The sequence below is a fragment of the Armigeres subalbatus genome, chromosome 3 (assembly GCF_024139115.2).
Source record: "Armigeres subalbatus isolate Guangzhou_Male chromosome 3, GZ_Asu_2, whole genome shotgun sequence".
NCBI lineage: Eukaryota > Metazoa > Arthropoda > Insecta > Diptera > Culicidae > Armigeres > Armigeres subalbatus.
Genome location: NC_085141.1, coordinates 315,110,045 through 315,134,984, shown reverse-complemented (window position 1 = coordinate 315,134,984; position 24,940 = coordinate 315,110,045). Strand labels below are relative to the sequence as shown.

The following is a 24,940-nucleotide window of genomic DNA, read 5'->3' as shown; positions in this document are numbered from 1 at the left end:
GTCCAACGATTCCCCCTGAAGCGTTACGTAACATGTAAACAGTAACTTTGGGGTATTTTCTGGGGATTCTGGGGAAGGATCTTCTCTCCGACTGGAGTCACACTGGTCATACCTCTCCAGTATTTATGGATCGCAGAGATAAGCATGGAGAGCTCATGATGCTAAACCTTCAAGGAATCGATAGGAAACCATTTTCCATCGGTCCTCTTCATTGATAAGTAGTCTGTCCATCGTTTCAAGAAGGCAGGACGTATGCACTCAACCTGAGGTAGCAAAACCATTTCTATAACACAGGGGAACGAAGTTTAACCTTTTGCGGGTCCTCAAAACTAATTGAATCATTTGTTTGAGAAACTGCATAATATCCATTTTGCACAATTTCGAAGAAACAACAATTGTCATCGAATCTTTCAATTTCTTCTAAACAGATCAATAGATCAATAGTAGATATGCACTAACACGTCCAAATTTTGAGATATAGCTAGATGAATAACGCTAATTTGAAGAAATTGGCGTTTTCCGACTGTCAAGTAGTTTATAAACATAATTTTAGGTCATCTATACCCGAAACGGTAAAAGCACACCTGATCTAATAATTGTTCATCAGATTTACACACTATAATTGTTTTCTATTCGGTTTTCCTTGGATTTAAGTTCAGTGAATTTAATTAAAAAATGTTCCATGCAAGTCCGTTTCAAAAACTTGCATGCAAACGCCACCAGTTTGAAGCCACCAAAAATTTAACAACATGCGGGCAGAGGAACTGGGATATGAAAATGTAGAATGAAATATAGAGATACTAGTCAGTTTGTAAATATATGTTTCATTCGACTTTTAATAAAATATCCATTATGCCGAATGCCACAAGGCTGAAAGTTGTTTGGCCGAACAGACCATTAGGCTGAAAATCATTTGGCCTAAAGGGTTATTTAGACGAAAGGGTCATTTGGCCGAATAGGATATTTGGCCGAATGGGTCATTTAAAAAGGGAGACATTAGGAGTGAGACGTCTCAATCTCATTTCTTATTTCTCAATACTCATCGAGAAAAGTGAGTGTAGTGAGACATCTCACTACCCACTTCGCACTACTCACTTTTCACAGAGAGAAGTGAGAAATGAGGAGTGAGAAATGAGACGTCTTACTGTTCACATCGCATTGCTTACTGCTCACTGTTAAAAGTGAAAAGCACAAGAAGTCTCACTACTCACCTCGCGGTTTTTCCTTTTTACAGTGAGAAGAGAGCAATGAAGAGTGAGAAGTGAGACGTCTCACTACTCACTTCACATTTCTCATTGCTAACTGTTATTTTTTTACATCAAGAAGTGAGAAATGAGAAGTGAGACGTGAGACTAGCCTGTAAAAAGTGAGTAGTGAGGAAAGGGTAGTTAGACGTCTCATTTCTCATTTCTCACTGTGAAAACTTTTTAAATGACTTATTCGGTCAAATGACGAAGTGAGACGTCTCACTTTTCACACCCTATTTCTCACTTTTCAAATGTCCTATTCGGACAGATGACATATTCGATCAAATGTCTTATTCGGTCGAATATCCTTATCTGCCAAATGTCCTATTCGGCCAAATGACCCTTTCGGCCAAATGACCCTTTCGGCCAAATGATCTTTTCGACCAAACGACCCTTTCGACCAAACGACCCTTTCGGCCAAACGACCCTTTCGGCCAAATGACTTTCGGCCTAATGGTCTGTTCGGTCAAATAGTATATTCGGCCAAACAACTTTCGGTCTAGTGGCATCGGCCAAATGGTATTCGGCCGAACGGTATTCGGCTAAACGGCCCTTCTCCAATTTGAACATTGTCTTCTATGCGTAAATTGCACAGCTGATTGTTTGTCATTATCCTACACCAAAAATAATAATTTAACATTGAGGTCCAAAAATTAAATAACGAAAAATTGAATGGTCTTCAGCATTATTTTGGCAGTAATGAGAACCGCGTGCCGAGATCTTTTTTTTTCAATTTTCCCCACACAAGAAGCTTTCAAAACCTTGCTGCTTTCCCTGGTAGAATATAATGTGAACATCATGATCGAGAAAGTTCCTTTCTTTTAATCGACAAGGAAACATATCGGATTACAATTTGAACAAATTCAAATCCCCTACCAGATCATTAAAGCCACATTGACTAATTAAATACATTCCAGCGCTCGGAAAATAAGTTTAAACTAAAACACTTTGTAACTTCATCGTAAATTTTCTTATTCATGCTGTTGTTTTGTTAAATTAAAGAAACATTAGAATGCAGAATTGGTTGATCAACCAGCCATATGCTCGGATAGCATACAAGTGGAGCCCAAGTTTTTTTTTCTGGCGCATAACTTTGCGTCTCAGCACATAACAAAGCTTGATAAAACTAGTGATTTTTGTTTTTCACTGTCACTTTCATAACTAGAGATAAAAGAAAATGAATTAGGATTATTGCAACATTCACGCAAAACTTTTAACGCGAATTAAATAAATAGTCCTCCACCCACGAGTTCGCACGAGATTGTTCACGTTTTCCAGTTTCTGTTGCGTAGCCGTCACTTCAGTTTGTATGCCATCATACACAAGGACCATCAAATGCTACTTATAGACTCGTTTGTTGATTTTGTGATGGTTAGCTTTTTCGCCCAAATTTCTATCATAGGAATATTGGAATAATTATAAATAGCAGGAATAATCAAAATATAGAACTGCGTACAGTTCCCGTACTTCATTTTTTGAATGAACATAAAAAATGAGCTTTAAATGACAGTTAATACACCATATCACTCACTTTACAATTTGTCGTGCCAGAAGAATTACAATAGAACTTACTTCAATAAAAATATATTATTTTTGCTTGGATAGAACTATTATAATAAATTCCTGTTACTTTCCGTTCACAGACCGTTCACAGAAAAAAAACAGGCTTTTCACAAGTCTTTATTTTTTAAAATAACTTTCACTAAAAATTGTAGAAAAATTACTCTAATTATGTTAAAATTGCTCAAAATTCCCCACTTTTCGAAAGATGAGATATATCTCATGGTCCATTTCAGACCTTGATTGACTAGTAATTCTTTTAAAGGCCGTTCCAAAATGATCAAAATCATAAATTTTACCACATATCATTGAGGTATATCTCAAAATCTCGACGTGTTAGAGCAAATTTGAAGTCAGATTCGGATTCAGCGAACCAAAATCTACTAGGACACATTGCTTGGTGTTGAGGACAAAATCTTGTTGAGCTGTGTATGCTGTTGAAAATGGATGAGCTACGGTACCGTGGCTCAAGTCTTCCCTCACCCGATGCACAGTCGAGTCAAGTGCATTGTGTATTGTCGGGATGTCATTGGCTACACAGATAAATTGTGGACGGACTTGGACGAACAAGTCGTAGATGAAATACATTGTATTTCTAAAAAAAATAGTGATGAAAAAGTCAACACTCTCCCTTTCGTTATCATTATTCGAGGGATCTCAAGACCGGAGTATATTTCTTTAGATTATTGAGGTGGGAATTGCTTGGGTACTCATGACTGACATGGTACTGATGACCGTAGAAATTATCTCCCAATATTATTTAGTACTTAAGTGCTGATCAGGAGCCCTCCTTAGCCGTGCGGTAAGATGCGCGGCTACAAAGCAAGACCTTGCTGAGGGTGACTGGGTTCGATTCCCGGTGCCGGTCTAGGCAATTTCGGATTGGAAATTGTCTCGACTACCCTGGGCATAAAAGTATCATCGTGCTAGCCTCATAATATACATATGCAAAAATGGTAACCTGGCTTAGAAACCTCGCAGTCAATAACTGTGGAAGTGCGTAATGAACACTAAGCTGCGAGGCGGCTCTGTCCCAGTGTGGGGATGTAATACCAATAAGAAGAAGAAGTTAAGTGCTGATTGTTGCACAACACTTCTAACGAGCATATCTCAGCAATAGAACTGAAAATGTTGTGCAAAGAAAAGAGGTGAGCCAGTCCGACCTCTATAATAAAGACAAAAAAAATGTTCAAAGAATCAAAGTCAGGTGCTATAACACTTGAGCCTTCACTTGATTCAGACAGTCAGGGCACACCATAGGACCGGACGCAATACACTAACTGGAACCGTTGGAATAGCCCCGGCATCTGAGGATGGTATCAGACGAACAAAACATACACAAGGCTTGGCGTAGTCGGTGCGCCGGCAGAATGGACGTCATGACCCCACTGGAAAGGCCGGGTCGACCCCGGCACTCAGAGAACAAAGATTCGCCAAGAAAGAGAACCTGTCCACGTCCAGGTTTCCCCGTAGTCGTGCCCGAGTTAGAACTGGAGATGTTCCGAGAGGTAAGGACCACTCTTTAAGATCCACTTTCAGCACCTCGAGCACATCAACTCGGGTGATTAGTACTACAACATCCAACAGTTAGAGACAGTTATCAGTTTTTTTTTGCAAAGGAACTCCAATTTCAATTAGCTCCACTTGGTGACGCCATCTCTGGATCTGAACAGCATCCACACCTGAACTCTCAAGAAACTCTTTCGATAGCAGTACATCTGGGGGACTCAATCTAAATGCCCAACCTGGGTTCTACCCCTCTGCCCAGCACAACTCGACTGATTCTCCATCGCGCCTACACACTAGGAGTTAACTTTCTGAAATCAGTATAACGAAAGACATCTAAGGTTCAATTTCTCAAAATTATGCACCTTAATTGAAAAAAATATTTGGTAGGCGTAATAGCGGACACCATCCTTCATAACCGGTACCGAATAGTTTTTCATAAAAAGTTCCTAGTTTTGAGAAAACCCGCGTTAGATGTCTTTCGCCATACAGATTTCTGGCGGTTAACTCATGCTTGCTATTTTTCGCATATACTATAGCGCCTGGATGTGTCGCCATCAGACACTGCCAGTAATTCATTTATTGTTTACACACGCAAGAGTATCCATTGTTCTATGTGGTGAACGTTAATTTACGAAGAAGAACAAAAGAAAACCTATGATGATTCAAATGGATGATTCAACTCAGCCTTGAATTTTTAGGCGCTGAGTGGGGTGTGTTTCAACTCACGACTGATTTGAATCGTTCATGAGTTTTGAGATTTTGAGTTTTTCCCAACACTGCCTCCCAGTTGTAAGCGTCCGTGTCCGTGGTAGCTATCCAATCAGCGTGGAAAACGTTTATTTATCCTGTGACTCGTTACCGGGCATACAAAAGGTAAGTAACTCTATCTTCCTCTTGAGAGACATGAACGCGCACTATCCGGTCTGTGGCGGGTCTAAGTTGGGCCATCAAGGCGTTCGAAGCGGTAGAGCTGGTGTCATTCAATAATAGTTCGCTTAGCTTTTTAAACGGCCATTGGGCCACCACCATCGACGTGACTACCGTTAGTCGGTCCGGTGAGAAGTATCTTTCGATTTATTTGGGAGCAGCCACTTGCCATTGTTGTTCACCGCCTCCCCTAAAGAGTGGCGAAGTCATGAACAGTGTGTTTCGCTTCCTACTACCAACCATTCATATTTTTATTACCTCGACAAAAATCTCCTGGTCGTCATCGGTGAATAAAAGCCCAATTCGCCGAAAGCGCCGTCATCTGTTGGGCTACTTCAGTGTGGTTTTTCATCGAGACTAGCAAATGTGTTCATAGGTATGTTTGCAGAGGTAAACATCAGCTATCTGGTCCGAGCATAAAGTTGTAGGAACATCCCATCCTAACCCGGAAAGTATTTAAGGTGCTCAAAGTTTCCATCGACCGGGGCCTCACCTTTTTTTCACATTTTCGTGGAGTCTAGGTCAACTGCAAAATTAGAGTGTATTTAGTTCGGAGCACAATAAACCGACTAGGAGTTCTAGACACTTAGACACTTTTCGGTGCCCCCAGTTCGAACCCTGTCTAAACCACATAGGACCAACGACAGAATGATCTGGCTATGGATTTGTCAGGCTGCTTTTGATGGTCGCCTGCTATATGATCAGGATTTACCGTAACCTTATCGTTGCTTTGTAAATGACCTTCATGCACTACAGTAGAGCCGATTCTGGGTTATGACCCACTCCAGCCGAATCTACTAGGGCTAAGTCAGGCATCATACCATTTCGCCTCATTCGCCATAACCACATCCGGAGGTCATAGTATCCTTCTTCTTGTTTAAGGGGACCGGAACCTGCGCACTCTGGTTGGTGTCGGTCTTCCTACAGTGGTGCAGTTCCACTGACAGGCACTCCTCTACAGTCACAACAAACAGCTCCATAGCTCAATAATTTAACAAGGGATACAACTCATAGGCTGAAGATCGATAGCCGAATAACGAGGATGGATGAAAATCGGTTATCGAACTCGACATAAAGAGCATGAGCATAAGCATGATTGAGCGCCCACGGTTTCTGGTGAACTGGTGACCTAAAAATAAGCAATACCAGCGCCAGCCGTGTGAGAATGCAGGTCAATTAAGAAATGAGTAGGAGAATGTTTGTCATGGTACTCGCTTTGATAAAGACCGACGAGTCATCTGCACTTCCTCGAAAATTACTGGGATAATGGATATGGTGGCAGGGTTCGTTTTGGTAAACGGTATGCCGTGTATAGCGTGTAGTTTGATCAATGAAAACAAAACTAATAATTTTAATTAAAGACCGCACAAAGCAGAACACAATTTCTGTGACCGGCTGATCGTTCTGCTTACTGAAGCAAACATGTCTGGACCCGATCTCCGATCGAACAAACTTGCACTGATTGTTTCACTTTCTTCTTAATTTACTCTCCTGCACAGCAGAACCAGACCTTTCGATAACCGCACGATCGTTCTGCGTCCAACACAAAACAGGAACAAACCTGCATCCATAGTCGAACTTCGACATATAGAGAATATAAAAACCACAAACACATGTTTATGGATGGGTTGGTTTCAGGCCCTGGAGTTGTTGTCGGGGTCAATGGGACAAACCAGACGATCTCGATCTGTAACGAAGTCGACGCAGTCGTCACAGGAATTCCGGGTGCAAGAGCTACTTATTTCTCCGAGTGCGAAGACGTTTTTCGCAGATGCACTTCGACGTTGTGATTCCTCGAAAAGTAGAAACTACTTGTTTCTCCTGTTAGGGTGAGACTTTTTCGATCCAAGGAACCGGGTTGTGACGACCTCGCTGGACTGTCACGGATTTTCTGGGTGCAGGATCTACTTCTTTCTCCGATTATGGAGATGTCCTTTGCAAGTGCACACCGCGAGATTACTTTTCCTAGGAACGTGTTTACCTCTGCGTCTCCACAAAAACCACAGGAAGGATTATCAGTTAGTTGGTAGGCACCGTTGGATCAGGATTCACTCTGATAAGCGATACGACTGTGCCATTCTTTATAAACAGTGATTTTACCTAACCATGATTCGGCCGCACAAAAAAGAACAAACTAACTACCTGCACACCGAGCAGGAACACGATCAAACGCATAATTATTGATTTACTTCCCAATATATTTTACTTCTTTTTATGCCTATATTTTTTGTCGCCGGCTCGCGACGAATAACATATGCACCGTACTTACTTTCCCGATGGCCACTCTGCGACAGCGTGATTGTTTTTTTATGACAAACTAATTTTGTTCGCGCAGCGACTCGAACAGTCTCCAGAATATTTACAACATTTCCTCTACCGAAGCTGTGGCTGTCTTTAGCGCCGCCAAGAAGACCGATTCCAATCCTGACCGAATTTACTTACTTACTTATGGATCCTGTACACCTCCGGTGCACTGTGGCGGAAAGCCGAACAAAACCTTATTTTTTTTTTTCGTGATTCTTGTGAAGCCCATATTTTTTTAATTAAAAGTCACTCCTGACGGAATCCAAGTTTCAAAGTGCTCGCGTTTTCGGGGGCACACCACTCGATACGGAGGCGGCGCACAACTGTCATTTTTGTTGATTTAGTTTTGCTGCTTCGCAGCATGCGTGAAAAAAATAAAAAATGACAGTTTTGCGTTGCTTCCGTATCGAGTGGTGTGCCCCCGAAAACGCGAGCACTTTGAAACTTGGATTCCGTCAGGAGTGACCTTAACATATATATTGAATGAGCTAGTTCCAATTTTTTTTCATTGTGTCTTGTTGAAGTTCATTATGTATGGGTAAATGAAATTTGGCTAAACTTTTTTGGGAAAGATTCGAGAAGATCTGGTGTTATGTATTGAAATCTATTTATTGTCTACTTTCCGGTGGTTTGTGTGGTGAATTGCGCATAGCTGCGCCAAAGCGGAATATTGACTGGTGCAATGTTAGAATGAGGACGCTGTCTTTGTTCTAGATTGTAGTGCCTGGGCTTGCGGAAGCCCTTGGATAACATAAAGTATGTCGGATATCTATTTTAACCTTAAAATGAATTCAACCTTTCAAAATTACTCTGTGGTGAAGTTTTGAACGCTATCTCAGGTTTTATCCGGGATTTGTATAAGGGCCCGCCACTGTACATCGCTGTCAGATTGTCTGGAGTTCACCTGTTTAACCATCTCTTCACAACTGCTGAATTGTTCTTTCTTCTCTCGAGGAGCAGTGGGAAATTCTACAGTTTCTCCCAATGACACGAGACAACTGGCATTAAGCGAGGAGATGGCACTCATCTACAGCCACAATAAACTGCTCGATAGCTCAACATTTTCCTAGAAGTAACTACTCAGAGGCCGAAGCTCGATTGCTGAATATCTACGATGGTCGAGGGTCGATGGACGACTTTCCACGTGAAGATTATAGAAACCACGATTATAAATTTATGGATAGGTTGGTTTAAGGCCGTGGAGTTGTTGTCAAGGTCTTTGGAACAAACCAGACGATTTCGATTTCAGTTTCTCGAACATTTGCAGCATTTCCTCTTCCGAAGCTACAGCAGTCTTTATTTGCGCCTCGTATACATCAAGAAAACCGGTTCTAATCCAGACTGAATAAGCCAGTTGAGTTGCAGCATTATGAGTAGGTTTTAATACATTTTAAGGCTTTCTTAGATAAATCGCCGCACTGAGGAGTATTTCAGCTTAAATCCGGGCCAAAAGTAAAAAACATAATTTTTAAGTAATACCATATTTTTTTTCGTTTTTGTACTCTCAAATAGTAATATAAATTTACCATGGGATTTTTTAAACAATATTGATTACTTGTAAGCAATGTTGGCTGCCAAAACTTCACCATAATTTACAAGCTAGTTTTATCGAAATTGTCCATGAAAAAATTTTTCACGTTCTATTGTGTTTTTCCGATTTTTTTCAATGATTTTCAGATGAAAATTAATATAAGTACCAATAATGAGGGTATGTAAAACGTTTTCAAGCATGATTTGATCTGTAATTGTTTTCAGGTGATCAATATTGATGATATTAATTACTAGCTTTTTTCTACCTTTTTTAGAATAATATGTCTTACAAAATAAAACTTTTAATTAGGTTCCAAACCTGATCAAGCAACAAAATTGTCAGCGTTGGAAAGATTAGAGTTTCCATAATAATCACCACAAAAAACATTTCACGCATTCGTAACTTGTTTTTATTTTAATACTAGCGAAAGAAACCCAGATTTTCCCGGGTGTTGCAAATGTCACAATGAACTATTTGCAGCACCGCACTCTAGATCAATTTCCTTGCGGATCCCAAAACGAATCGATTAGGGAAAAAGCATTGCAGATCGGTCAACCCGTTCGCGAGTTAAATCGTCAGGAAGGAAGTCTCAACTCATTTGTATTATATAGAAAGAAGATAGTGAAGTTTGCTAGAGAAGCTAGACAAAAAAATTAAATAGATATTAAGGGTTTTGAGCGACTAAGCTCGCAAAAATGGTTCGCTTCCAAAGAAGAGTTAGGCATACGCATTTTTCGGATGTAAAAGGTTGTTAAGAAATAAAGCGATTGATTTGGACTTCGTTTTTATTTGATCTGTTTCATTTATTGTAATACCAATACATTATCCAGGACCTTTAACATTATCCAATGACAAATTTATATACTTGAAGTGAACAAACAAAGTGCATCTTTTCGGAAGATTTAATAAGTAATAATTAAAGAATGATAAACATAAAAATCATACCCATTTGGCGGAGTCAGATGTTGTCACTACTCGTCGCAAGCACGCTGTAGCTTCTCAAAAGTAGCTTTCTTGCGCCAAGTGGTGCTCTATCAAATAACAATAACTGACGCCGCCAGTGGTCATACTTCACTATTAGATCAATACAAAGAGCACAAAAACAAACAAAAAACGCTTTGCTGTTCATTGAATGCATTTATAGACGACAAAACGATTGACATATGTAGTTTCGGCGTCGTGTCAAACCAGCCTCCGGAAAATTTCCGTTCATTTCATTCATTGATCAGAGCAAGTGAGTAGGAATTCGACGATTTTGGGGATTAGGCTTCTACTCTTGTGGCAAGAGTAGAAGCCCAAACCCCAAAATCGTCTCCGGAAAGTAGCGCATCAAAAAATAATCCCGATCAAGAATACCATAGACTGGACGGATTTCATCTGAAGAATTGAACAACGTCTTGTCCAACGTCCTGTTTTTATTCGATCAGCATTTTACAAGTGAACTTTTTTTTAAATCTAATTTCATTGTATTTAGATCTAAGTTTTCCTTATTTTCTGTTGATTTTAATTTGTACCAAATCCTTGCCTATGAAAGTTCCCTTGGTTGGACCTGAGTATTGCTTGTCTAGCCTTCTCCTCTTTGCCAAGTGCCTCTCTGGCCTTGGCCTTAATACCCGAAGTGAAGAATTGGAATCTTTTGAAACTCACAAAAATAAAGAATAAAGGAAAGATCATGTGAAATAAAATCAGACGATAATTAAAGCCCATTGCTTGTCATTGCAAAACAAAAAACTCGTTGCAAAACTCGATTTTTCAGCACTCAACTCGGCAAGCCACGTACAACTCGTACTGAAAATTGTAGTTTGTGCAAATTTGTTCATCGAAGAAGACTCTTCGAGTTGGATTAATATCACGAGTGCTGGAACAAATCGAGTTTCGCACTATTTTTTGCAATGACGAAAATTGGTTGTTATCCGATAAATCAGAACCAAAATTATTCAGTCTATTTTACTTCACATGATCATTCTTGCCAAAAGTTGGTGTTGACTATCATAAGATTCCATGTTATCGAGCTGCATTGCATAGCTCAACAAACCATGAAGCGATAGATGGACCTGCCTATGAAGAATTTAGAAGTTATGTCCATCAAACTATTTCATTTATTACACGACGCAGAGAATACAGTATTTGATCACACAGCCTAGCTAATTGAGCATGTTACTGCTGTTTCATTGTTGGTTTTCTATTATAGCATCTTAAAGAGTGCTTTAATGAATATTATGCAACTCATTTGAGTACTATAATGGTAATTAAAAGACTTTTTTTGTTGGTATGGAAATGCAGGTCTGTTCATCATTTATTAATTGAACACAATCTGTAAAACTAGATATTGTGATCCGGAATAACAAAAAAGTGGAAAAAATCCCATGAAATTGAAACAGCATCCATTTGTATGATAGATTTAATTCTGTAAAAATGAAACAAATCGCAATCATCAATTGTGCTTTTCTATAACTTTATCTAATCGATATTACCAAAATAATTAATTTGAATTCCTAATTTGTTTATCTCTCTTTGCAGGTATGACAACAAAGCTAAAATGTCAATCACCCAATTTAGAATTTGACCTTTGTAAGTATGTAGAGCTCAATTTCTTGGTTCCAGAAATCTAATCTTAAAGACAAATTAGTTGCACAGTTTTATTGACATTACTATTGCGGACGTGTTGAAAATTGTTAGAATACCTTGTGATAATTCGCTCTGCTGATCTGTTAGTCTTTCCTCTAATTGATGTTACTTTAATAATAGACTTCCAATTACATACGAAAAAGTTTTGTTTTTGTCAATAAGAACACATGTTTACTCGAACAGTTCTCACCAACAAATACAAACAACGGGCGGTAGACATCCACTAGTTCCCATGGAGTAAATATCTCTCGACCAGAAATCATACCGTCAAATATTTTCACTCTAAAGGAAACAGTAGCCGAAAAAAGTGGTCGAGGAAATTGAACAAATGGAAAAGGAAAACTTTAGCTATACGGTAATCAGTGAGGCATATTATTAGTTTTTATGCCATATAGCACCCAAAACGAACCACCCCCGCCCTCCCCCTGATCGGAGCACAATAAACCGACTGGGAGTTTTTGGTTAGCCACTTTTCGGTGCCTCCCAGTCGTTGCTCTGTCGGTGATGAGTAAGCGGGAGGTGGGGGCAGGAGCTGTTGGAAGGTACCTATGTCTCATGCAAACAAACGGTTTGGACCCACCCGGTCTGGCCAATTCGGAACTGTTCTGTGTGTATGTGTATGTGTGTGCGACGTGTGTTGTGTGCTTCGCTGCTGCTATGCATGGTGAATGATTTTTAGGAGTCGAAATAATTTCCAAGCTGCCGCCCAAAATTATCGAGTTGAATAAATTATGAAGCAACAACAGACACGAGCCGGGTCTGGCAGGATTTTTTCCGCTGATTTGATTTTCGGAAATTTATCTACGAATAGTTTGGAGCGTGATGGGTTCTCCCGGCCCCTAATTGATTTCGATGATTCTAAATTAAAAGCTATAATTAGTAGACGAATTAATTTGAGAGCTTTCGGGATTATGTTGTTTTACTATCGATTGAAGTTTGTGAATGTTGATAAGGCTTTTCAATTTCTTCTGTCCTTATTTATATATTCCTGCATGGTTGAGCACGAATCTTCGTTATTCCCAAAAAAGACACTTGCGTCGGCTGAAATAAAGCATAGCGATGATTTTTTATCTCCTTGACAAATTCGAAAAAGTTTGACCCATTTGAGAGTAACTAATTTCAAATTTTTGACTTGAATGAATGTGTACCACATTGCAAATGGTTATTTATCAAACACTTAAACCACGTAATCTTATTTTGGCTAGAAGACCAAGACTGCTAGTTGAAGTAACCTTTGCTTGGTCTTGCATAATAGGATGCTCTTTAAGACCCATACAAAAAACAAGTTGTTAGATAAAGTAATGGGAAATCTGCGGTAAAAATAAACCGAGTCCCACTTCGAAAAGCTTTAGAAAGACTTTTCACCCTCTTCCTAGACTATAACGAAAGTATGCATAGATCACGCCTGAAACAAAACCCCAAACATTTTCTCACCCTCCACAGGTGGGCGATTTTTTGCAGCGCCTTTACGCTCCCCCAGACAATTCAGTGCCAGTGGGCTGGCTCGGAGCAAAGAATTGTGAACTCGTGCTAGATCTTTCCTCTTCGCGGCAAGCATGCTGCGTCCAATTCCACGTGCGACGCTTCTACCTCTTTTTACATCCTCTGTCGACAATAATGGCCGCAGTAAAAATAGAGAAAAAGAAGAAGGTGTAGGTATTGTGTTTGCTCCGGTAGCGAGTGGGATGCAGTTTGCCTCAAAAGAATCTTACACAACAGAACCGAGAAGAGGACGGGAGGAATTTTCCTCATTTCCGGTGGATTGTTTTTCCTGTTTGTTGTGGGTTGCTTCTGCTGCTGACGGAGTGGTTCAGCTGCTTGCTTTACCACACGGGAAAGTTAGGGCCACCTGCGCGATCTGTTTTGCAGTGCTTCCTTCCTGTGGCGGGCGAACTTTAAACGGGAATTTCGGTTTTGTTTTGTTTCGATGATAAAGAAAGCGTGAACTTCTACAACAACTGGCAAAAAAGCGTGAAGAACGGTTGCATAAATTGTGTGCACGTGACAGGTCAAGCCTTCTGAATGAACTTTGTGAAGTCTCAGGCTAATAAACAATTGGAAATACGGTCCCCAACGAAGAAAATTGTAGCTCTTATGCATACCGATATTCATTAATTTGCTTGAAATTTCGGACATTTTTCTGCAAATTCCGTGCAATACCAAACGTGTTCAAAATATGTTATCAAGATTTTGAACAGACATGTAAAACATTTCAAAGAAATATTTCAGATAATATCAATAAAAAACGAGATTTCGGAATGTGGTTTGATTTACGTAAAAATGCTTATACGTCGTCTGGTCTTTTAGTTCGTGTCAGAGTGATAAAAAAGCCATCTTTTCAACATCTTAAAAACAAGTGTAATAATGATTATTATAGCATTGAAATGAAATACACAATATTCATCATAGCACTCTTTGGTACTATTTCGTTTGCAAACTACGGAGCTTGAGTTGATTAGGAAGTCCGTTATATTTGAGCCCCATTCGCAGTTGCAATACTCCTATTACATAATTGCACTTTGTGTAATCACGTGAAATATTTTAAGGGCTGTGTGCCTACAAAGGGTGTTTGACGGAAGTATTCTGTTTACGTCTATTGGTGCCAGTAGAGGTGCTCGTGAAGGAATAATTATTATTATCAATTTTATCTAACGCTTCTTAGTCTTACAATTTTCACAACGAGTTCATTATTTACCTGACGTTTTGACACGGAGATTATGTCAATGGGAAAATATTTTTGTTTTTTAGTGCTTTATTGAAGCAATTTGCTTTTAGAAACTCCATGGAACTCAAAAGATTCGTTTTCGAAACTCGAAGAAATTACTTGGACATTTTGCAGTTAGAAAATTGGACAATTTGAGCCTTGTATCTCTGATACTTATCATCTCTGAACTCGGGCAATTTGCGTTTCGAAACTCAGAAAATTTGCTTCTTGGAACTCGAAAAATTCTTTATCGAAAAGCTGAATGCAGGTATCGGAACGCGAAGAATTCTTCTCGAACCCATCCGTTTGTCTCGTCTAGTGTTGAACATGGTTGACTGTTATTATAATTACATTTCATGTTTTACATTTTACTTTTGGGGGTTGAAACCAAAAGGCTTAAAAAATATTGATTACAGAGAATACATTCCGTTTATCTTTATCTAATCCTACCAGTGTTGGCTCGGGTTCCGAGGAAGGTTCGTTTCCAATAGCGTGGTTCGTGCTTTGCGGGGGTTGGTGTCGTTTATCGTTTTTCGTTATTATTATTGTCAGAGGGAATAGCCAGGTTGTCATCAAATCTTGTCATACAGATAGGCGACCTTCAAAATTTTTATCGTATTTCTTTAGTTAGTGATCCCCAAAGTGCGGCCCTTTAAGCCTTTTCCTGCGGCCCGCGAAGGAATTCTGAGAATACACTACAGGTGGCCCATTGATAAACATTATATTAGCGAAATTGAACTGAAATTTTCCTGGATTTTACTTCCGCTTGTCATAAGACGAGTTCGTACAATTCCACAAAACTTCACCACTTGATTGTACCTTCAACAGACACGTATTTCGACCTCAACAGTAAGGCCGTCTTCAGTGTCTCGTACTTGACACGACTGGAACGAACCCGTCTTATGACAAGTAAAGACATTCCACTAAAAGCTCAAAATGAGTATATGAATTCTGTTCAAAATACCATTCGAATTCTATTCAGAATCACAAATAGATTCTGTTCAAATCCTTCAAACGGATTTCTTTGAATCACCCCCGGATTATGTTCAGAATCTTGAACAGAATCCTAATCGGAATTCAAAATTCTAAACAATTTCCGAAAGGATACTGCTCCGAATCTCGACCGGAATTCTGTTCCGATTCTTTTCAGGATCTAAAACGGATTCTAGAACTCCAAACGGATTCTGTTCAGAATCCCAAACGAATTCTGTTTAAAATCTCGAACGAATTTCGCTCAGAATCTCGAGCGGGTGCTGCTAAGAATTCCATATGGGATTTTTCTCAGAACCCTTCGTTATTTGCTAGGACAAGTTATAGTTCACAATAAACGTCAACAATAAAAAAAAACATAAAATCGAAATTACAGAATCGATCGACATATGATCATTTTGAAAAACAGTCTAAAATATTTTCTGCAAACTGACCCGATGCTTTGGTGAAGTTTCGTGTCAAGTCCGCTACTGCAAAAAGCGTACTAAAGCCCAGGGTTTCGACTTTTCGTTTCGATGAGAACAAAGCAAGCATTTTTCGGGCCCAGAAAGAATCTATTTTCGTTGCTTATAGCGAGGAACGTCACTCTCCTACCAATATTTTCTCTGGAGCTAGCCTTGACAGATAAACGAAAATCGTGCCTATTAGATGAAATTCCTTTTCGTTTCATCACTTTTACCTCTCACTCACTTTTCGCGAGAATTATCGCAGAACAATTATAAAAATTGTATGGCCGCGGCGGGACTCGAACCCAGAATATCAACATTCTAGCCACACCACCACGCTATCTGCATATGGGAAACCGGTTATTTGTACCATAAAGGCTACTACCGTGCATGATGGCACCGAAAAAGTTCGGATATGAAAGAAAACGAGCAAACCAACTTCCCGCGGCAATCGAAGCGAAAAATGTTTATCACTCTTCAGACTGTTTTTCTTTCCCGAAAAGCGATTTCTCCCCAAAAGTTTTGGTGAGGGAGCATCCTGTGCTCCTGAGATTGAGTGAGCATTACGAACCCTGATGCTAAAGACTAAAAGTCAGCTACGGCGATAACACATGTAGAACGAAATGTCCTTGCTACTACATATTTTATTTGAAAAAGATTCACAGGAATAAAATATATAGGTACATTCAAAGTTAATTGCCTATATGCCGCAGTATGGCCACCCGGAGTGGAAACCTTCAACCACTTCTAACCTTCCATGTTGAAAATTTTCTGGAATTACATTATGTCTGAAACTTGATTATGCATATGTACAACATGTGATAGATTTAGTTCGGAAAAGGTATTGGAGGGTAACCGCCCCTTCGGTGGGGTTTGATCCCACGACCCCAGTTCGCATGACAGGTGCTTTCCCTACTTCGTTGGCATGTATACGTTGCATGTATACATTTGAGAGAGTTAGTTCTGAAAATGTATTGCGAGAGATCGGCTGGTACCTGGTGCTGGGAATTTGGTTTCATCAGTACCCGCTAAGCTGCGGTGGACGACGGAGGTCCTTCGTAGCTTTTTAGGGGCACCTGTCATGCGAACTGGGGTCGTGGGATCAAACTCAACCGAAGGGGCGGTTACCTCCAATACCTTTCCGAGCCAAATCTATCACATGTTGTACATATGCATAATCAAGTTTCAGACATAGTAATTAATTTCCACCCGGGTATTAATACCCGGCATATAGGCAATTAACTTTGAATGTACTGATCTCGAGTGGCGATCTCTCTTCGCTTGTGTGGTCGTGTTGGGATCTGACGACCAAACTGGCACAACTCTCACACAACCTTCATTGAGCGCCGTTTGATGAACGCCGTGTCGCAGGAGCCGGACAATACTAAATACTCCCAGCTTGGTTGATATGATGTGTACAAAATACATTTGAGAGAGTTGGTTCTGAAAATGTATTGCGAGAGATCGGCTGGTACCTGGTGCTGGGAATTTGGTTTCATCAGTACCCGCTAAGCTGCGGTGGACGACGGAGGTCCTTCGTAGCTTAGTAGGGAAAGCACCTGTCATGCGAACTGGGGTCGTGGGATCAAACCCCACCGAAGGGGCGGTTACCCTCCAATACCTTTTCCGAGCCAAATCTATCACATGTTGTACATATGCATAATCAAGTTTCAGACATAGTAATTAATTTCCACTCCGGGTGGCTTAATACCCGGCATATAGGCAATTAACTTTGAATGTACTGATCTCGAGTGGCGATCTCTCTTCGCTTGTGTGGTCGTGTTGGGATCTGACGACCAAACTGGCACAACCTCACACAACCCTACTTCATTGAGCGCCGTTGCTGATGAAGTGTAGGAGCCGGACAATACTCATCCCACTTTGGTTGACATGATGTGTACAAAAATACATTTGAGAGAGTTGGTTCTGAAAATGTATTGCGAGAGATCGGCTGGTACCTGGTGCTGGGAATTTGGTTTCATCAGTACCCGCTAAGCTGCGGTGGACGACGGAGGTCCTTCGTAGCTTAGTAGGGAAAGCACCTGTCATGCGAACTGGGGTCGTGGGATCAAACCCCACCGAAGGGGCGGTTACCCTCCAATACCTTTTCCGAGCCAAATCTATCACATGTTGTACATATGCATAATCAAGTTTCAGACATAAAATATATAGTTCAAATATACTGCGGCCCGCTTCAATAGCTCGAATTTTCTGTGCGGCCCTTGATAGTAAGCATGCTGGGGACCACTGCTTTAGTTCACAGGATCATTGCTCAGGCAATCACGATGGCCGTTCGGTCAGCATGGAAAGAGGGTTAGATGCAAAAAAACATGACTTTAAAAGACAGGATCATCGTATTCGACCATAAGGCCGCACAAACTGAATACTTAAACACCTAGCATTAGAAAAACGGACAGGACATTCACACAACACCCTGTGGGTCAGTGAACAAATTTAAGAAACGTTTTTAGGGCGGAAATCGAACCCACACTCTATGTCACGCTAATGCGTTTAGACGGCTGACGCCGTTAACCGTACGACCACGACGCGGCTCAAGAACTGGCTGTTTCTGCCAAGGTGCCAAGGCTGCCAAGCGTGTCAACGTATTCGTTTCCGCAGAAACTGGAATGCCCCGGCCTGCACCGGAGGATGCTTGTTGGTGGGTGATGCCAAGGCGGGTTTCACACTGGCCGAGGTTAAGGCTATTAACGTCTGCCTTAGGAAGGGCCATGGCTAGAAAAATGGTCGTGGCTTCTTCTAAAAATAGCGAACATTGGTCTGACAGCTGGTGTGATCGACGGTATCGGATGTGATACTTACGCCGACCTTACCTTATGCGTTCGACCCGACGGTAAACTGAATTTCAGCGTCTGGGTATTTGGGTTCAGGAGTCCTTTTTAAGACAGATCCACTTTAGGACTATTTCTTTGCTAGCTTCTTGGCTCTACAAAACAGAGGCCGGCGATCTTGGGAAGGTGCTTTTCGCACAGATTGTTGAAGGCTTCATTTGTCCAGTCTCGTAGACGACGGCTATTGTAATTTGGATTTCGCTCGATGTATCCGATCGCTTTGTTGCAAACAGCGGTGGAATTATAGCGGAAGGGCAGCCGGCGTCGAAGGGAGGTACCAATCCGGTAATAATTTTAAATGCCTTGTTGTGTGCCGGGGCGAGCGTTGAGAGGAAGTCGGGATGTTTAGGCTGACTAACAATACTAATAACCTGCTGTTAATGACGGCGTTAGCGACACGCAGCCGTTTGAGGCGGTCGTTTCTGTTTTTCTTCCTGGAAATACTTTTGTTCATGTTGATCCTAGTTGCACAGTCACTGCGTACCCAGTTACAGTGGTCATAGAAAATCAACCTTCTGTCGATTATAACTCCAAGTATTCCTACCGTTTTCTTGGTGGGGATGGCAAACTCGTCGATGGTAATGGGCTGAGTGGGTGATCGATGTTTTAATTTGCAGATGTGTGTCCTCACGCTCTTTGTTGTCGGCATTTGATAGCCGTTGGATTTGGTCCATTTCGCTACGTCCCTATCGGCGAATTCTAGCTTCCTGCGGGTAGATTTTAGAACAATGAAGACATCCTCCATCGCTATCAGGAATAGCATTCAGCCATTTTTTATTGATGACATCCAGGAGGACCACTTTTCCGCCGGGTGGCAGCATTTTCAGCATCGGGTATCTCATATTGCATGGACCAACAGACTTACCTTCAGCACGTAATCAAGCTCCCGTAATTAGGGAGAAGACGACGTTGAAGTTGTTGTTAGGTGGAACATTAAGAATTTTGGAGGTGGAGTTGTGATGCTTTTTCTAATTGTTTCGGTATATTTCTGATAGGAACACCGTAGCCAGAAGTGGTTCGTGAGGGCGTCCGCGCCACGAGCCAGATCGCCCTTGGTTGTTCCGTCAATCTTCAGGGTGAACCCTTTGGACCGCCTTTTTCTCTGAAAACAGTTCACACGACGCCACAATTCCGTCGCTGACTGCTCACTGTTGATTTTATCCAGAAACTCGATCCAGCTCTTCTCTCTCGCTTCGCGGATAGTTTGTCGGCAATCATTCTGGGCCATTTGGTGAAGCTATGTCCATTTTGAATCCGGAATCATTTATTGTATTGCAGCGGCACGGAACGTGACCGCTGCAAGAATTATTTTACAGCGGTTTGTCTACCTAGGCGCCCACTTGCTGTGGTATAAATTTCACGATGTTTCCTGCAGCGAGTCAAAAATTATTCCAGATGGAAGCCGAAAGGAGAGAAAAAAATCTGCACACCCAAGTTGATAATCCTGCTTATCGACAATGGAACCTACGTCAAAAAGGATTTCGGACAGCTTCCTAGCCAAAAATTGTACATGGCGACGGCACGAGGAGTAGTTCCTGCGAAGTTTAAGTTTGCTTTTTGGACAAACTTGCAAAAAAACAGATGATTTTGGCAAGGGATATGTAGCTGTGGAGCAAAGACCTAAGTGTTTGTGACGAATAAGACGATGGACTCGAAGCTGTACAAGAAGGAATGTCTCAAAAACCGCGGTCTACCTTCCATAAAGCCCATAAAGGTCCCGTGAAGTGTTGGCCAGATTTGGCGAGTTGCCACTACAGCCGGGAAGTCATCCAGTGGTACCGCGATAATAACGAAGATTTCATCGATAAAAACATAAATCCACGCAACTGCCCTTTCGAGACATTTTGGGAAGTAATGAAGCGGAAGCTTAAGAAAAGTGGAAAAACAGCTCGGGACGCGACTCAGATGACCAAAATGTGGAACAAATGTGCCAAGGAAGTTGACTCCGGAGGTGTGCAGCTTTTGATGAGAGGAATAAAGAAGAAGGTGCGAATTTTCACTAGAAACAAAAAGAAATTATTTGTATCAATATTTTTACCTTAAAGTACAGTGAATTACCCTTTTTTTGATGTATCAACCTTATTTGTACATCAATCCGTTACCCTGATACAGATAATTTTATTATTCCGGATTCTAAATAGCTTTATTCGGACCGGAGCTTGTCCATGTTAGAATTGGTTATTGGAATCGTTGTGCCTGGAGAATTACCTCCGAAAGTTCGGTGACAGCAGTTGGCTGCTTAGTTTCAAAGTTGTCGTTGAAAATGATGGACGAGGTCAGCTTTTGCTGCTGCGTTGAAAAAGGCGTTTCCTCAGATGTTATTAGAACGGCTACCCCAGGAGTGGTGGTAGCCATTTACGTCCCCAGGGTGATTTCCGGCGACGGCAGCTTCTTGAGTGTCTCCACTAACTTGTTCTCGAAGTCAGGGAATTTTCCATTCGGGATGCGGTTACGGGGAAAGGTCACGGGAAGCGGAAAAATTGCTTCCACAGCAATTACAGAGAAAGGGATATCCTCCAAAACTCCCACGGCAACTGATTGGTAGATGTTGTCTCCCACATCGATGGTCCAACGGTATTTGGAATCGTGAATCTCCGGGAGGGTCATCACGAGAAGTTCGGAGCTAGAAAACGGTTAGGCCAGTTCGCAGAGATTGTTGATGAAACCGTGGAGAACAAGAGTCGAATTTCGGGAGCTAGTGCTACAGAGCTATGACCGGGTTTGGGGAACCGTTGGTTAACTACTGGATACTGATGGTCTGGAGCACACAACCAGCAGAGATGGGGAAGTAACCGGACAATAAATATGATGGACGAATATGTCGAACAGAGGGTATCCCCAGAGCTCTTCTGGTGGGTAAAGGTAACAATGTGTTGTAACTGGTACTCGTGTGTGAAGCTTAGTTTCTCGAATCTCTGACAATTTGCTTTATGGAACTCATAAAATTTGCTTTTAGTAATTCGAGCAATTTGCTTATCGAAACTCGGAGAATTTATTATCGGAAAGCGGAGAATTTTTTCTAGAAACTGTGCCGGCAGTTTTTGGCACGCCAACATTTTTTCATCGGCGCGCTGCCGCGCTTTGTCACTCCGGTGGTCTATAAATTTCCACCTTGATTCAAATTTGAAGAAGTTAGCAGAACTTTCCGTGGAGGTTCCGAAGATTCAGTGGAATTTCCATTCAATTTTCCAATTGATCCCTAGAACATGATTTTTTTTTTCAAAAGTCAATACAATTTCTCGTTAGAATACTTCGAGTGTAAATTTCAAAGGATTTCCGGTTGAAATCCAAAAAAATACTCGTAGAAATAGAATTTTTGAACGGAAAAGAATCTTTTGGCAGAAAGCCATTTTGCCGAAGGCCACGATCCAACAAACATTGGAGGTGAACAAAGCGCTTAGATAACCAAAATGAGTCATCTTTAGCTTGTAGAGCTAAAATTGTGTGTTGGAAAGGCTGAAAATTGTTTGGTCTAAAATGTCGTTTGACCAAACAAACCATCTAGTCTAAAATTATTTTGCCGCAAATGTTATGTTGTCGAACAGTCCCTTTAACTACCTCGTGTGACAGAAAGGGCCATTTGGACAAGATGGTCATTCGGCCGAAAGTGTCGTTCTGCTGAATTGATCATTTTACCAAAAAAAAGTTGTTTAGCCGCATAGGTCATTTGGCAGAAAATGTTGTTAAGCCAAAATGGTTCTTCTGCAGAGAAGACGTTTTCGGGCCAAATGGCTCTTTCTGCCAAACGGCGATTTCTACCAAACGGCTTAAATTCGGTCAAATACTTTTTCGGCTAAATGACCATATCAATAGAATGAACTGTTTGGGCAAACAACTTCTTGGTCAAGTTTCGGCTACTTGTCGTTTAAGGTGAAATGTCATTTTCGGTCAAACCAATATTGTATGTACGAACTTACTTCTGGAAGGAATTTCTCTATTTACCCCGTGGATTCGCATAAGTGTCTCTGCGTATGGAATCACCCCACCCATTTTTGGCCCTTCATACAGGAGTTTGATGAAATAGAAACAATAATATAAGCATGATCAAATGGTTTGTCAGATATGACCAGTGCTACTGGAAGATGCCGTGCTACAATAGATGGTAGTATTATCATCATCATCATCATCATCATCGATAGCGTTTCGGACAAACGTTTAATTCGGCCTAATGCAATTTGGCTAGGTGACTCTCGGCCTAACTGATTGTTCAACCAAGTGGCATTCGAATAAATGGCTTTTCGCCTAATGACTTTCGGCCAGACGACAGGTAGGGTCATTTGGACATTTTTTTTGTTTTAATTTCTTTATTAAAGTGATTCTTTTTTAAATAATTACAAAGTTCATCACTGATTTGGCCAAAAGACATTTGGCCACAAGGATGTTATCGATCATTTAGTAATTTGCGTTCGATCATTTAGTAGTTTGTCAATAACTTATTCCAGAAGCTGAATTCCAAAATGTGTTGCATGGTGGACTTCTAGTGCGAAGGTTTTTCTATAACTTTGCCAAATGGTTCGTTGTTTGAATTCTACTAGTAACTGAGTTATAACGCTAGTTGCAGTAGCTTAAACTAAATGATTGGAATTTTGTTATCATTTAGTCTAAGTTACTGAAACTAGCGCTATAACTCCGTTACTAGTGGAATTCAAACAATGAACCATTTGGCAAAGTTGTAGAAAAACCTTCGCACTAGAAGTCCACCATACAACACATTTTGAAATTCAGCTTCTGGAATAAGTTATTGACAAACTACTAAATGATCGAACGCAAATTACTAAATGATCGATAACATCCTTGTTTGGCCATATATGTCATTAGGCCGAACAAATCTTTAGGCAAAATCAATCTAGCCGAAATTTACATACGCCCAGAAATGTCGTTCGTCCCACTGGTTATTTGGCCGAAAAAGGGTTTTTTGGACGAAATGGTTGTTTAGCCAAACAGGTGGATGTGTTTGACCATATAACCCGCTCACTAATCAAAATTTGGCCTTTTCCTTTAGACCAAATGACATTTTCGACCAAATGACCCTTTCTGTCAAACAACTATTTCGCCCAGGCCGAAAATGCCACCTCATTTCCAGCCAAAGTGCTTTTTTGGGAAAATTACCAACTCGGTCGTATGTCGCTTTGGCCATATCAATTTTTTGGCCAAACTGTTTTCCGTTGTATAACCGTTTCACACAAACGTTCATTTTGGCCAAATGCAATTCAGCTAGATGATTTTCGACTTAACGTATTATTTGAGCAAATAGCATTCCGCCAAATGATTTTCGGCCAAACGACCTTTCCTCTTTTTTATAATTTTTATTGAATTTCCGAAGAATTTCTTTTTGACAACACAAAGAATTCCCTGTAGAAATCCAAAGAAACTCCTTCAAAATTCCGAATATTCTTCAGTTTTCCGAATTCTTAAAACTTTAAAGTAGCTCCCATGGAAAATCCGAAAATATTTCTCAAATAAATTATTTGGAAAAGCTTAGAGAATTCTCGGGAGAAGTGCATCAGATTTGTCCGACGAAATTCAAAAGTTTTTCCGTTGAAATTTTGAAACAAAAATGCAGAAAAAAATCTTTCAGAAACGAAGGTAAAAAAATCTCAACGCTGATTCACGCCATCCACCGCCGGCCAAAACTCTGACAAACGCCTCCGCCGCCGATTTTCGAACCAGTGCACACCTCGAATCGGAACCAAGACGACTTGCTTCTCGGAGAATTACTTATTGGAAAGCAGGAAGTTTTATTATAGGAAGGCGAAGAATTCCTTCTCGAAACTCGGAAGAAGAATTGCATTACGGAACTTTGACAATTTGCATACACGCTAACTTTAATCTACTCGGTGACTGTGTAAAGTTGTATTGCCCCACTCTTTTTCCGCACGGTAATTTTACTTAATTTCCGTCAAAAGCAAGATTACTCAAATCTATGAATAATCCCGCTTCTGGCCGGAAATTGGAAATATTTTTCCTTCCCGGAATTCGAACAGTTTGATTTTTGGAATACGGAATATTTGCTTGTCGGATCTCGAAGAGTTGTTTATCAAAACGCGGGAATTTATTTTTCGGTACGCGGAAAAATTGTTTTTCGGAATACGAAGATTTTCTTCTCGGAACTCGGACAATGTCATTTCAAAACTCGGACAATTTTCTTCTCGGATCTTGAAAATGTTCTTATCAAATCGCGGAGAATTGCTTATTGGAAGTCGAATTTTTTTTTAAAATAAATTTCTTCTCGAAATTTGAATCAA

General features: G+C 40.7%; 1 protein-coding gene across 6 annotated transcripts in view; it reads left to right on the top strand.

Moving 5' to 3' along the window:
* The window catches only part of LOC134225355 (protein CBFA2T2), a 391,241-nt gene that overhangs the window by 243,052 nt on the left and 123,249 nt on the right, over positions 1 to 24,940 (top strand). Inside the window, exon 1 of one of the 6 annotated variants that reach the window (XM_062705352.1) lies at positions 11,599 to 11,649. The exons of the other annotated variants lie outside the window; for them this stretch is intronic. Within the exon in view, the coding sequence (XP_062561336.1) occupies positions 11,601 to 11,649 (49 nt within the window). The 5' untranslated portion in view covers positions 11,599 to 11,600. Of the gene's footprint in view, positions 1 to 11,598; positions 11,650 to 24,940 lie in introns of those variants that run through there. 6 annotated transcript variants of the gene reach the window in all.